The sequence below is a fragment of the Rhinolophus sinicus genome, linkage group LG06, assembly GCF_036562045.2.
Source record: "Rhinolophus sinicus isolate RSC01 linkage group LG06, ASM3656204v1, whole genome shotgun sequence".
Classification (NCBI taxonomy): Eukaryota; Metazoa; Chordata; class Mammalia; order Chiroptera; family Rhinolophidae; genus Rhinolophus; species Rhinolophus sinicus.
Window position 1 is genome coordinate 63,765,917 of NC_133756.1, and position 13,020 is coordinate 63,778,936.

Sequence of the window (13,020 nt, forward strand, 5' to 3'; positions counted from 1 at the left end):
TCTCACCAAGGATTTTAAAAAGTTGAAATTTACCACAAGTTGCAGGGCCAGGAAGTGGTAGAGTATCCTTTAAAATTAAAATTATGTGGAAAAGTATCCTTTAAAATTAAAATTATAAAGTAAACATTTAAAATTAAAAAATAAACATTGAATGACTCAAGGAAAGTTAAAACACTATTTTACTTCATGACTGAACTTTTCAAAAGATTTATTAATTCAAATGAACAGACAAGATGCATGGCACACTAAAAAATTATTAATAGAAAATAATGATTATACAAAGGTTGTATAATATGAAGACATTGATAAGAGACCGAAACCAATTTTTTTCTTAGCATTTAGGTAGCTGAGTCCATTGACAAATCAGTCCTTATTTATCTGACCTTGAAACTGTCCATTCTTGACTTCTATAACACTAGTATCCTAAGTTTTCTTTTTTACCTTAGCTTACTTTTCAGTTTCCATTGCAGATGCTTTAATGCTGGTATTCTCTTGACTTCTGTTGTTGGTTATTGCCTCCTCCCATTCTACATGCCCTCCCTGGGTAAGCTCCTGCATATCCTTGGCTCATCTCCCACCCAGATGGTGATCATTATCAAATCACTGTATTTAATTTGGGTCTCTCTCTTTACCTTTAGAGCCAGTTGCCACCTGGACATCTCTCCTTGCATATACCAACAGACGTCTCAAGAGCAGCATGCCCCAAATTATCTTCCACAGCAAAACTTGACTTGTTCTTGTCTCAGTGAGGCATCACCATCTACAGATGTACCCAGTCCACAAACATGGGGTCATTGGCATCTCATTCTCCCTCCCTTACCCTCTCCACTCAGTTCCCAGTCCATTCAGTCCAATGTCTCTTGAGTCTGTTCTTGCCTGTCTTTATTGGTCATTTCCTAAGTTCAGCCCACGTCTTTGTAGCCTGAATTATAGTGGTAGCCTCCTAACTAGTTGTCTTCTTTACAATCTTGTCCCTCAGACCCTTTATGTTACTGTTAGAGTGTTCATTTTTTTCTAAAATGCAGGTATGATTAAGACTTCTCATCATCTTCAAGATAAAAATTAAGTTCTGACGATGATAATTAGATAACAGTAGCATTTACTGAGCACTTACTATGTACCAGGCACTGTACTTAAAAACCTTAGTCGGCATTAACTCAGAATTCTCATAATGGCCATTTGTGTCGATGTACTCTCCTTTTTACCAACTTGTGGTAAATTATTTAATTTCCTCCAGACGTTGCAGGGCCAGGAAGTGGTAGAGTCACATCAGACCAATGTTCTTCTCACTTAAAAGTCTGTTCAGACCTTTTATATTCTATTGTCTCCACACAAAGCTACCCATACTCTGGGGTTGGATACTGTGGACTGTGAAAAGGATCTTGTTTCTCTTGGTGCATTGACCACTTCAGCTCTTGTGACTGCTAGTTATAAAAATGGGCACGCAATTAGGAATAGAGACAGTGGAAATGTAACGGCTGTATGCGATGTCAGAGGGGTAGTAGATTGGGTGAGGGATATAAATGATAAATGTCTAACTATTACATTGTTTTGTACACCTAAAACTAATTTTAAAAAATGGGCAAGCAAGGTTTTTCAGTGGTGGTGCCACTGGATCAGGAATACATTTGGATATGCGATGTGTGATTTTTTTTTCCCTTCAATCCACTGTCCACTCTATCCACCACAAACTCACTGTGTCTGTGAGGATATACAGTTTCACATGTGTGGCATGACTGCAGATGCTGAGAAACAACAGACCACAGCCTGGGTAATAAGGAGTGATGGGGTGGGCTAGCGTGGTTTTTTTTCAAGCTGTTCAGACAATTAAAAATTGGGATTTAAAACAATCAGTAATACAAACGTATTAGGATTCTTTTAATAATGTTATAATAAAAATTTTAACCAATTTGTTGTTGTGGATACTTTAAAGTACATCAGTGAGAATAAAGGTGTTTAACAGACCTGTTTTTGAAAATCACAAGATGTCTTCAAGGGCGTGAGGGGTTTTCACTTTCATGTTTACATCAGTGATGACGTTTTTCAGTTTTCTACAGTTTCCTTAAAAGAATGTACTTTCACAGAGCTGGATGGACCCAGATGTTGCCCAGAAATTTTGAGGTAGCTCCAAGTTTCATTTACACGACTCTGGTATTCAGTAGACTTGGGGATTCTACTTAGGTAGCTTTCTGGTGGGGCTAAAATATCGCAGGTAGATCACACCTTGCATTCAGGTAGGCTGAATTTAGCCCTTGAACTGTGTTCTAGATGCTAAAGATTACACATGCTTGGAGTCAGCGAGAGGCGTGGCTTTTATTCCCAGTCGTGTCACTGTGAGGTGTGTCACCCTCAAGCCTCATTTTCCTCACGTGTTAAATAAGGATGATGATACTTACCATAGGGCACTGTTGGTTATAGGAGATGATGTTTGTCAGGTGCCTGGTGTTCTGTGCGGGACACAGTAAGAACTAACAAATCCCTCTCTCATCCTTCTTTATCATACTTTCCTCACCCCCCTTTTTCCCCCTCCAAATCAAATAGATTTTCATGGAAAACTGGTCTAGGAAAGGAATTTTCTTGCAAGTTTGGGGGATTTTAATCCTCAATACATAAGTTAGTGCTGCCACCAATGAGCCCATTTCCTAGACCTTTATTATTTTTATGGGGTCCATTTTTTAAATTCCTAATCTTCTTTGTTACTGTATCACTCAGATTATTTTCAACTTAAATGCCAAGATTCTAGGATCCTGTCATCTTACCACTTTCTAGGCTGTGCTTACCCAAGTAGATAAATATGTAAAACTAGGTTATGTTAATAGCATGATAAATGAGGACTTAGTGCAGTTTTTATGATGAGCTAGCTGCTTTCCAAGAGGTTTGTTTTACAGATAATGTGTTAAAAATGTCTTGTTCTGTAACACATTCCCAAGGCAGGATCTCTAAGAAATCACAGACACTTTTAAGATGCAGACAGTTTTGAGAAAATTTACCTCAAACTGGAAAGCCAACTTGACCCCCAACCACCGTCTACCGTGCTAACCACAAACCCTCCAAGCCTGTAAAGACACATTTCCATGACTGTAGAATGCTTGGAAACAGCAGACTTGGTCATAGTGAGTGGTAGGTGGTCCTTTTTGAAAGAGGTCCTGTGAGGTCTTTTCTATGAAGAAGCAGTCACGGTGACAGATTCTGTCCATCAGCCATAGGGAAGGGCTGCTCTTTTTAAGGGTGTTCTTTATAAAAAGAATTGCTGGTCATACTTTAAAAAAATTTCCCCTAAACATTTTCAAGTGTGAAGAAAAACATTAGAATTGATTTTGCAGTTGGTAGTATTTTGAATGCAGTATTTTGCCCTCCAAAATCACAGTGCTAGCTTTTTATCATGGGTTTGTCCTAGGGAAACAGGTTATTATTTAGAGAAAGTGAGCTTCCATCTGTGAGATGGTTGTGTTTATGGAGATATTTATCCAGTGGTTCCAATCTATTAAGTTTGTATCTGTGTGTCTGATTTAGTTGATTTCCATACATATACAGATTTAATATACTTCTTGCAACGTTCCACAGATTTATTAATGTGATGCCTTTTTTGTTTTTAGTCTGCCCTCATAACTCAACCCCTGTAGAGAAAATGATTAAATAGCAGTTTCACCCTTTGGAAATAGTATTAGATTTTGAGTCTGGTGTTATTTGTTGAATGTTGCAGTTTCAGGGTTCATTATGCTAAATTTTGTGAAGGAATTTGCTGAATTGAGTAAATTTGAAAATATAGTAAAATCTAAAAGAATGCATTTCAAGTCTATTTATTTGATCTTCTGAAAATACTGTTAAACTATGAAAAATAAGAGACCCTAATTTTTGAAAATGCAAGTGGCAAACAAGATGTTATAAAATGAGATATTATGTGACCAAGCTTTTTTAATAGAGAATAAAATTCTCTGTCGTTAAGCAAGGGCTTCTGGGAAGAAGCAGCTACTCTGCAGCCAAAGTACTTGATAGTCATGACTTGCTGCGTGTTTTTGGGTCTGACTCTGCACTTGTGTGAATGGGGTAGATGAGACATGACCTCTGCCCTTCAGGAGCTCTGCAGTGTAGTTGTAGAGATGACACCTGTACTGAAGTAACATGCAAGGCACTGCGTGAGGTGTTTTGACACTGATAGAGTTAAGTGCTATAGGAGTTTTGATAAAGGGAGATTGCCGATTGGGTGTCAAGGACGTCTTCGTGGAGAAGATGAGGTTGAACACTGTTTTACACTAATTATTGTCATTACCATTTCTAATAAAATTTGGAGAATAAGCGTAACTTAAAAGCTCCTCCTTGTTCATTTGGTTAACTGAGATTCTGACATAATGGTTAAGAGTAAAATGCCCTCCATGTTCTCAATAAATGTTACCTATCGTCTTCATCGTCAGTTTACTTTCCTTCAGAACTCAGTTTAATCCTTGCTCCTCCAGGAAGCCTTTCCTGTCAAACCAAAGTGTATGAGTTGCTCCTTTTTCTTTATTCCTAGAGAATCCTCAGCACGTCATTACCAGAACACAAATCTATGACATCGATTTCTATTTATGGCTTTACTTCTCTTTCTCACACCAGAATTCCCTGAGGTGATGGACTGTGTGTATTCCAAACCTACCGTTATTCCCACTGCTATTCCTCACTTATTCCTAGTGCCTACATTTTTTTTGAATGAGTGATTGTACTCAACAAAGATTCCATTCAGTATAAGAAAACGGGTATTTACACAAGACTGATGGCAGTAATGATGGAGAGAAATGGATGAATTCAGGATATGTTTTGAGATAGAATTGACAGGACTTATTGTTGGATTGGATGTGGAGAGTGAAGGAGATGGGTAAACCAAAGCCTGAGGAACCTGTTACAGCCGTCATGTGAGGGGAGGGGACTGGGGGAAGATTAGGCTGTTTTGCAAATGCTGGTGGAGAAACCTCCTCCACTGCTGAGTGGAGCTATCAAATAGGCAGTTGTATATGAATCTGAGGCTCCAGGAGATCAAGACAAAATACAAATCAGGAAGTCAGTAGCATAGATGGTATTTAAAGCTATGTAGCAGGATGAAATTGCCTTGTGAGAGAATGTAAGTTAAGGAGAGAAAAGAGGACCTAGAACCAAGCTTGCAGTGCTACAGCATTCAGTGGTCTGGAAGAGGCGGAGAAACTAACAAAGGGAACTGAGGAAGTTGCGGAAAAACCAGAAGAAACTTTTCCCAAGGAACCGCCAGTTGGGTCAAATGGTGCCTGAGGGGTTCGGGTGACAAGTGAGAGGTGATCATAGCATTTGGCAACATGATGATTGTTGGTGGCCTTCACTGTGCGTGGTGGGCTCTGGGAGCCAAACTAGAATAGTTTCAAGACTGAACGGGAAGTGAGGGAACAGACATCTGTAGCTACCGTGTTTCCCCGAAAATAAGACCTAGCCAGACAATCAGCTCTAATGCTCCTTTTGGAGCAAAAATTAATATGAGACCCGGTATTATATTTATATCATATTATATTATATTTATTACATTATATTCATTGTATTGTATTCTATTTATTATATATATAGTATATTACATTATATTATATTATTATATTATACCCAGTCTTATAGTAAAATAAGACCCAATCTTATTATGAGACCCGGTCTTATAGTAAAATAAGGTCGGGTCTTATATTAATTTTTGCTCCAAAAGACTCATTAGAGCTGATTGTCCGGCTAAGTCTTACTTTCGGGGAAACACGGTAAATCCTTGATCCAGGCCACAGGGGATGGAAATTGTGTCATTTAGCATCACTAGCCTCAGGTTTCCAACCTTCCAAATTATTTCAGTTCCCACGCTGAACTCATGATGCACTGCCTTCCAAAATCTTTCTTCTTCCTACATTTTCTGTTGTTAATGAATTCACCTTCCTTTCAGCAATCCAGACTAGAACCCGCGTGGTTAATGTGGTCGTCTCCTTCCACCACTTATCCCCATGTAATCTGTTGCCATGAACTGTTGAGTCTTCTTCATGGCATTTTCCAAATCGGACTCCTCCTTTTCATTGCCAGTCCCATTGCCACTTATGTTGCTCTTTCCAGACACTAATTAGCCCTTCTTCAAACTCCTCTAATAGTTTCCAAAGTACTCCCTGCTTTTATTCTCCCCCTTGTCAGTGTATCTATCCATCACAGCTTGAATGTTCTTCCTAAAATACAGCTTCGCTCATGTTATTCTTCTGCTAAAAATAAAACCAGATCCTTTAGCCTGGTACTCAGAATGCTCTGCCTTTTTAACCTTATCTCCCACTGCCTTCTCCTCATTCAACCCGCTCTTCTGAAGTGTTTGCTGTTTCTTCAGTATAACCTGCGTTGGTTGGCCGCCACAGCTTCACTTTCACTGTCACCTCTGTTTGACACGCCTGCCCCTCCCTTCTCTCATATCTTCTGTATTTCCAAATGTTTTAATAAACCTCCTCCATCAAATTATGGAGCCTGTCCTAAGTATTAGGAAATTTCAAGGTTTTCAGTGCTACTGCTTTATCAGTTCTTTAAAAGTTTCATAATACTGAATTTTACCTTAAACCATAGTTACCTGTACCATCACTACCTCAACCAATCTTCATTTTTAGGAATTAGGTGCAGGAATGGTTTACTGTCTGAAGGGAAGTTCCTCCGAAATTTTAACTAACAGTTGAGGATCATGATGTTGTGTAACTAGAGGGTGCCGAGAAAAGGGTCCGCTGCTAGGCCTCTCTGCTCAGTAGCAGGTTCCCACTGATTTTCATGAGGAAGCCAGAAGTTGAAAGGTGAGCATGATAACTCCAAGTGAAAGGCAGCTTTCCTCAACTGGGCAATTACCCATTAATAAAATCCACTAGAGTCTTTGCTTCATTGTCGTTGGTATTTGGGGGTGGGGGAAGAACAGTGTTTGTGAAATTATTACTCCAAGTTTTAACTTTTTCAAATGGGAGGTGCCTTTTAGAAATTTTGCACACTGCTACGTATTCTAAAAGAAGGAGAGGAGAAGCTTTCTAAAGATTACAGTCATGGAAAAAAAGAAATACTCTTTAGAATATTGAACTGAGTGATCTATCATTTCCACCCATCAGTGGCCTTAGGGAATTGTTAATGTGAGGGCATCAGTAAGACGTACATTGAAGGTATCTTTTCAAGATGTTCCCTTATGATACATGTTGCTTTTCTGTTAGATATTATATTTCAGCTTTCATCCCATTATTGGAATATAAAGTAGACTAGTCATGTTTAATTTGTACCTAATTGTTTGAGAATGAAGTTGGACTATTGGCTAAAGGGAAACAATTGCATTAAAAAAAAAAAAAAAGATGGTATTGAAAATGAACATTCTTTTTTCATAGTGAGCTCTATTCTAGTCTATTATTTTGAAGAGTGGTATTTGTAGAAAAAGAGGAGTGAGATGACCATCTGATTTAAGAAGCTTCACTCTACTGTTAAAGATTATCCGTTTGGCCTTTCAGCAGGCAGCTTACCAGTCCTCCCTGGCAGCTGTTAAATTGTAGTCAACTATTTTGGAACATGAGGGATATTGTAATTAGTAGTGTGGGATACTGATTTGAGAATTCAAAATATCTTTAGAATGTTGGTAAAACCCACAGTGCAAATAAAAGATAAATGGCTCATATTTTGAATGGGATAACAAGACTTTACAAAGTAAACTTACTTCCTCAAAATTACTTTTTATTAGTACTAACAATAAAAAAAACTATAGTTAGCGAATTATGAAGGAGAACCTGAAAACAAGTTGCTTTGACTTCTTTGTCACAAATGTTTTGTTTTATGATTGTTCATCTGTTTGCTCGCACTTTACATTTCCCCAGGAAGCTTTGTATTTCAGCATCCTTAATTGACACTGACAAAATTAGCAACCAGAGGATTTCCTGGAGGCTTGGACCTTTTGTGTCAGGATGAACTATGGAGCTCAGTCTTTTGCTATGTATTTTCCCCTTTCATTGAAAAGGGGAAATAACTGCTGCTATTCGGAGTAATTTTGTATTAAAGATCTTAAAACTCTGTTGTTTAAAATTTATCAATTTTAAGTGCACTAAGAAAATTAAGTGCTATTATAAACTGATTCTTATATATATCCAAGATGGTTCATAGCTGGCATTAAAATGCTCTGTATTTTCTTATTAGGCCTTCAGTGTTTTAATAGTTTAAATTTTGGTAGTTTAAATTTTTGAGCCATTAATAGGGTAATAGCGGGAAAACTGAAAATAGTAACTTTAGGCTAATTATATTGGTAATTTCGGTAAAGCATTGATACATAAGCATCCAGAGATATCACCCTGGGCATTTAAAATACATACATTTTTTTATAATCTGAGAGCACTTTTTTCATTGGTAATAGATTATTTTAAAATTACATTTTCTTTTCTTCTACAGGAAGGAACTTGAAACCTTCAAAGGTAATTTTGTGTTTAATTTTTCACTTTAAAGTAGATGAGAGTTAATTGATGTCAGATGTTCTCTCTTGATGATGATGAAAGAACTCATTCCTTTTTCTTTAAATCCGTTTACATCAAAAAAAAAGTTTGCTTAATACTGTTTTGTAAGTTTTATTTAATCATAAGTGGTTTTGATATGCTCTTTTAGCTGTAACACATGTACCAAGTGAGCGTTTCTCCTAATGACCATTATAAGTAATATGTTAGGATGGCACAGTGCCAACTTTGAGGTTGTTGCCAATCATAGTTTAAGAAGATTCTGTTTTCTGCTGTGCAAAGTCTGGGCCAGGTGCAGGGGGCGTGGCTTGAAGATAGAGCTGTGCCCCTGCCGGTGACCCCACAGTCACCTGAACCTGCTAAAGATGTTCAGTGCTGGGTCCTGCTCTACCATTGTCTTGAAACTTTGGGTAAGTCTCTTACATTTTTCAGGCTTAGTTTTCCCATTTATAAAATTAGAAGCTCTGATGAACTTTATTTTGAGATGCTAAAAGCACCCAGCATTGCTTTTTAATGTTAGGGAACTTCTGAAGATGGAGCAGTGAAGAATTCTTGTTCATGTTTCTCCTTACTGGTCATGGAGAAACCCTAGTGAAAAATAGAGACAGCTAGACTTCCCAAGCAGCTCAAAACCCTTCCACTTCGCTATTTTTCAATTACTCATTGGCAATTAAGTAGTGAAATTACTGTTCTCAGAGAGATTCATTTCAAACCAGAAAAACTTTGAATTACTGCTTGTTACAGTTCACATATAAACTAGTATTGACCTTTAGATTTACTGAATGATTACAATTTTCCAGTATATCATTTACAGTTGGATTATTTCTGTGTGTGATCTGTTTGGGTATTTTACAAAAAATGACTAACCGTCAAGATAAAAGATATAAAGGCTTATTCCTACCATGACTGTAATTGAGCAGACTTGTTTTGGCTAGATTTCTATTAAACTGACTGTAGTGATAGTAAATGATTAAGTTTACAGCCAGTTTGTTGAGGGACTTAACGTGATCGTGATCGTATGATACAATGTACTATCATGACTATTGTTATACTTTATCAATTTGTGAGCCATGACTCTTACTTCATCAGTGGTTTAAAATCAGGTCTGAAATTCTCATGAAATGTTGTTTCCCCTCTCTTTCTTTTTCTCAACTAGCATCTTCTTATATAACATTAGGAGAAGAAAAAAATGAAGTTAATATTAAAAGACAGGCAGGGACACTGATTATGCAAAGTGTCAACTTGCATATCAGTAACTGAGGTGTTCTTTTTTCTTAGTATGACGATATTCAGAGGAAAAGGAGAGCCCACGCAGTTGGTAAAAGGTTAGGGAGTGCTGCGTATTACCCGGTAGAATAATTCAATTTATGCCAATATGTCTTGTTTATACACACATCCCTAATTATGTACAACATTAAACAGTACATCCAACCCACCCACGGGCCAATTAAAGTTCTCAAGTTGGAACAACGAAAATTGATTGTTGTATCATACCAAGTTTTTTTTAGTATCAATATTCGTTAAAAATTCTTTCCTCCTGAGTGTTTTGCTAATATTTCAAAAGCATGAGTAGCGTATAGTAATAAAAAAAGAAATGTAACTGCTCTTCCAAGATATTAGTGGAGAAAAAAAATTATTCAAACAACTTAACAATTTCTTGTTTTTTGAGCATCGTTGCCTTTATTTTTCCTTTATAATAGGTTGCAGGGAAAACAAAAGATATTACTTCCTTCGTTTGTTCTACTCGATTTGTAATTGTATTTGGAAGCTTTTTACTAAGTTGGTGAAAACCTAACTTTTGGGGACAAAAACACAAACTTAGTAACCCTCAAAGTTGGTAATATAGATCAGTGTCGTCCACCAAATTGTGGATTCTTCCTTCTCTATCCCATTCAGGGTAATGAGTTCATATTTCACTTCTTCCCCGTACAGCAAATCTTTACATTATTATTGAAATTAGTTATTGATTGTTGGTTTGTTGAATACTGGAAGCAGGAAGGTTTTCTGTGCTCCTCAATGGCATTCCGTTAAACTTTTTAGTGATAGTCAACTTGAGTAATAGACAGTAGAAGAGGGAGGGTAGGATCTTAGAAATCCTAATTTTTATTTTCAGTGGGGAAGGAATTCACGATAACAAACATGTGTAGAGTTACTACAGGCATACCTTGTTTCATTGTGCTTTGCAGATACTGCGTTTTTTACAAATTGAAGGTTTGTGGGAATCCTGTGTCGAACAAGTCTGTTGGCTCCATTTTTTTCCAATAGCATTTGCTCACTTCATGTTTCTGTATCACATTTTTGTAATTCTCTCAATATTTCAAGCTTTCTCATTAGTATTATATTTGTTATAGTGATCTGTGATCAGTCAGCAGCGGTCAATATCAAGGCAAGACCCCCCCACCAGCCAAAAGATGACAACTTGCTGAAGGCTCAGATGATGGGTAGCATTTTTTAGCAATAAAGTATTTTTAAATAAGATATATGCATGTTTTCTTAGACATAATGCTATTGCATACTTAATAGACTACAGGGTAGTGAACATAACTTTTATATGCAGTGGGAAACAAAGAAATCATGTGACTGGCTTTATTGCGATGTTTGCTTTATTGCGATGGTCTGGAACCACACCTGCAGTATCTGTGAGGTCTGCCTATAAGTGTTCCACAGCCTCTAAAGACATGAGAAATTGGCCATGAATAGACATGTCTGTTATTTAGGGATGAGTCATCATTTTCCCACTTTCATTTTTAAAATAGATTGTCATTCCATATATAAATCTTAAAATCACTCTTAAGATTTTTAAGTATACAAGGTCTGGCAATTATGTTTGTGAACTCTTCCTAGAAGAAGTGCTACATACCTCATTGCTGAATATCACTACGGTCACCTTCGAAGTACTCCCCTTGGGAAGCTATGCACTGACGCCAGAGCCTAATCCACCCTTCAAAGCAATTGTGGAACTCTTTTTCTGGAATGGCCATCAGAGCTGTCATCGTATTACTCTTGATGTCCTGAATGTTATCAAAATGTCTACCTTTCAATATTTCCTGTATCTTCGGGTAAAGAAATAAGTTATTTGTAAGTAAGAGGGTGTTCCAATACAGTTGTTTACTGGCTGAAAACTTCCTCACAGACAGTGCCATGTGAGCTGGTGCACTGTCGTGATGCAAGAGCCATGAATTGTTGGCGAAAAGTTCAGGTTGTTTAACTTTTTCACACAGCCTTTTCAGCACTTGCAAATAGTAAACGTATTGAACAGTTTGTCCTGTTGGTACAAATTCATAATGAATAATCCCTCTGATATCAAAAAAGGTTGTTAGCAACATCGTTGCAACAAGTTCGTGAACTTCATTGTTAGACTTATAAGCCTAGAAATAATCTGCCACTGAAAAATATAGAGGCAAAGAGATGTAGGATTGGATATTGTTCTTACCTGCATAAGATTCCTGACTTAAAATGGTTTTAATGTGCAGACTTTCTCTTTAATCTTCACTTAAGTTCCTTACCAAATTTAACTGTCATTCTCTTTCTCTATGAAAATACTGACAGACAACATGCTGAATGCTTGGGGGCTCATAGGCTACTCATCTGCTCAGCTAAATATTTTTGTTTCCACCAGTCGCATCGAATGCTTACCCAGAGTGAATTGTGTTTGCTCCCGAATTCATTTATACTTACTATTGTGATATGTAGTTTAATTAAGTATCAGATAAAATGATGAAACTTCAGTGTTAAGGAGAACTGGAAGAAAACTAAGTTGACTGCTTTGGAAAACTGAAAACTATAACCATGCTTTTAGTCATGAATTCTTTGAATATAGCTCCCCTGACTTGAAAACCCTTGCATATGCCATCCCTACTGCAGTGGACAAAATTCCCAGTCTAGTTTTAAAAGCAGAGCAGGAATTTAAGATGTGAAACAATTTGTGTACAGAATCATTCAGGATTGTTATTATTTTTTTCCCCAAATCTTTTCTAATTCTTAATTATACCTTTCACGTCAAGGAAAGGATGGCTGGTAATATGGGAAAAAGTTGACATGGAGGAAGGAAATCATTTTTTGAGAATCCATGTAAGGAAAGATAGTCTGAATTTACAGGGCTAGGCTCAGAAGTAGAAATGAAAACCAAGACAAATATGCTTTGGTTAACACAGACTTAAAGATGGGAAGAGCATATTTGATGGATCAGCAGAGCATGGTAGTCTTGGAGGCTGATGAGAGCATGATTAAAATGATTGGCCGTGCAAAGGCGCTGCAAAGGAGAGGTCTGACTAGACCCAGTAAAATAAGCAAGATGTGAGGTACTGGGGATGTTGTGTACCAGAAAGGTGAGGAACACTTAAGTGTTGAGATGGATCTTGTGGTCAAGAAGGAATTTCGGTTTGAGCTCTTATAGGTGGAGCAGTTCCCATCGATGATGATGACTAAATGGAAGTAAAAATAGAAGTCATAAAATTGAAGAGGTCGTCTGGATGGAAGCATTCTGAGACCATTGGGAGTCTCACTTGTTGGATGCCTCTTAGGTTTGGATTAGCATACTGCTGCCGAGGCAGCCCTT

The 13,020-nt window shown here is 37.4% G+C and overlaps 1 protein-coding gene across 5 annotated transcripts in view; it reads left to right on the forward strand.

Moving 5' to 3' along the window:
* The window catches only part of DTNBP1 (dystrobrevin binding protein 1), a 129,542-nt gene that overhangs the window by 50,543 nt on the left and 65,979 nt on the right, over positions 1-13,020 (forward strand). For 4 of the 5 annotated variants that reach the window (XM_019742973.2, XM_019742975.2, XM_074335198.1 and 1 more), the window contains exon 7: positions 8,404-8,426. The exons of the other annotated variant lie outside the window; for it this stretch is intronic. In XM_019742973.2, the coding sequence (XP_019598532.2) occupies positions 8,404-8,426 (23 nt within the window). The remainder of the gene's footprint in view (positions 1-8,403; positions 8,427-13,020) is intronic. 5 annotated transcript variants of the gene reach the window in all.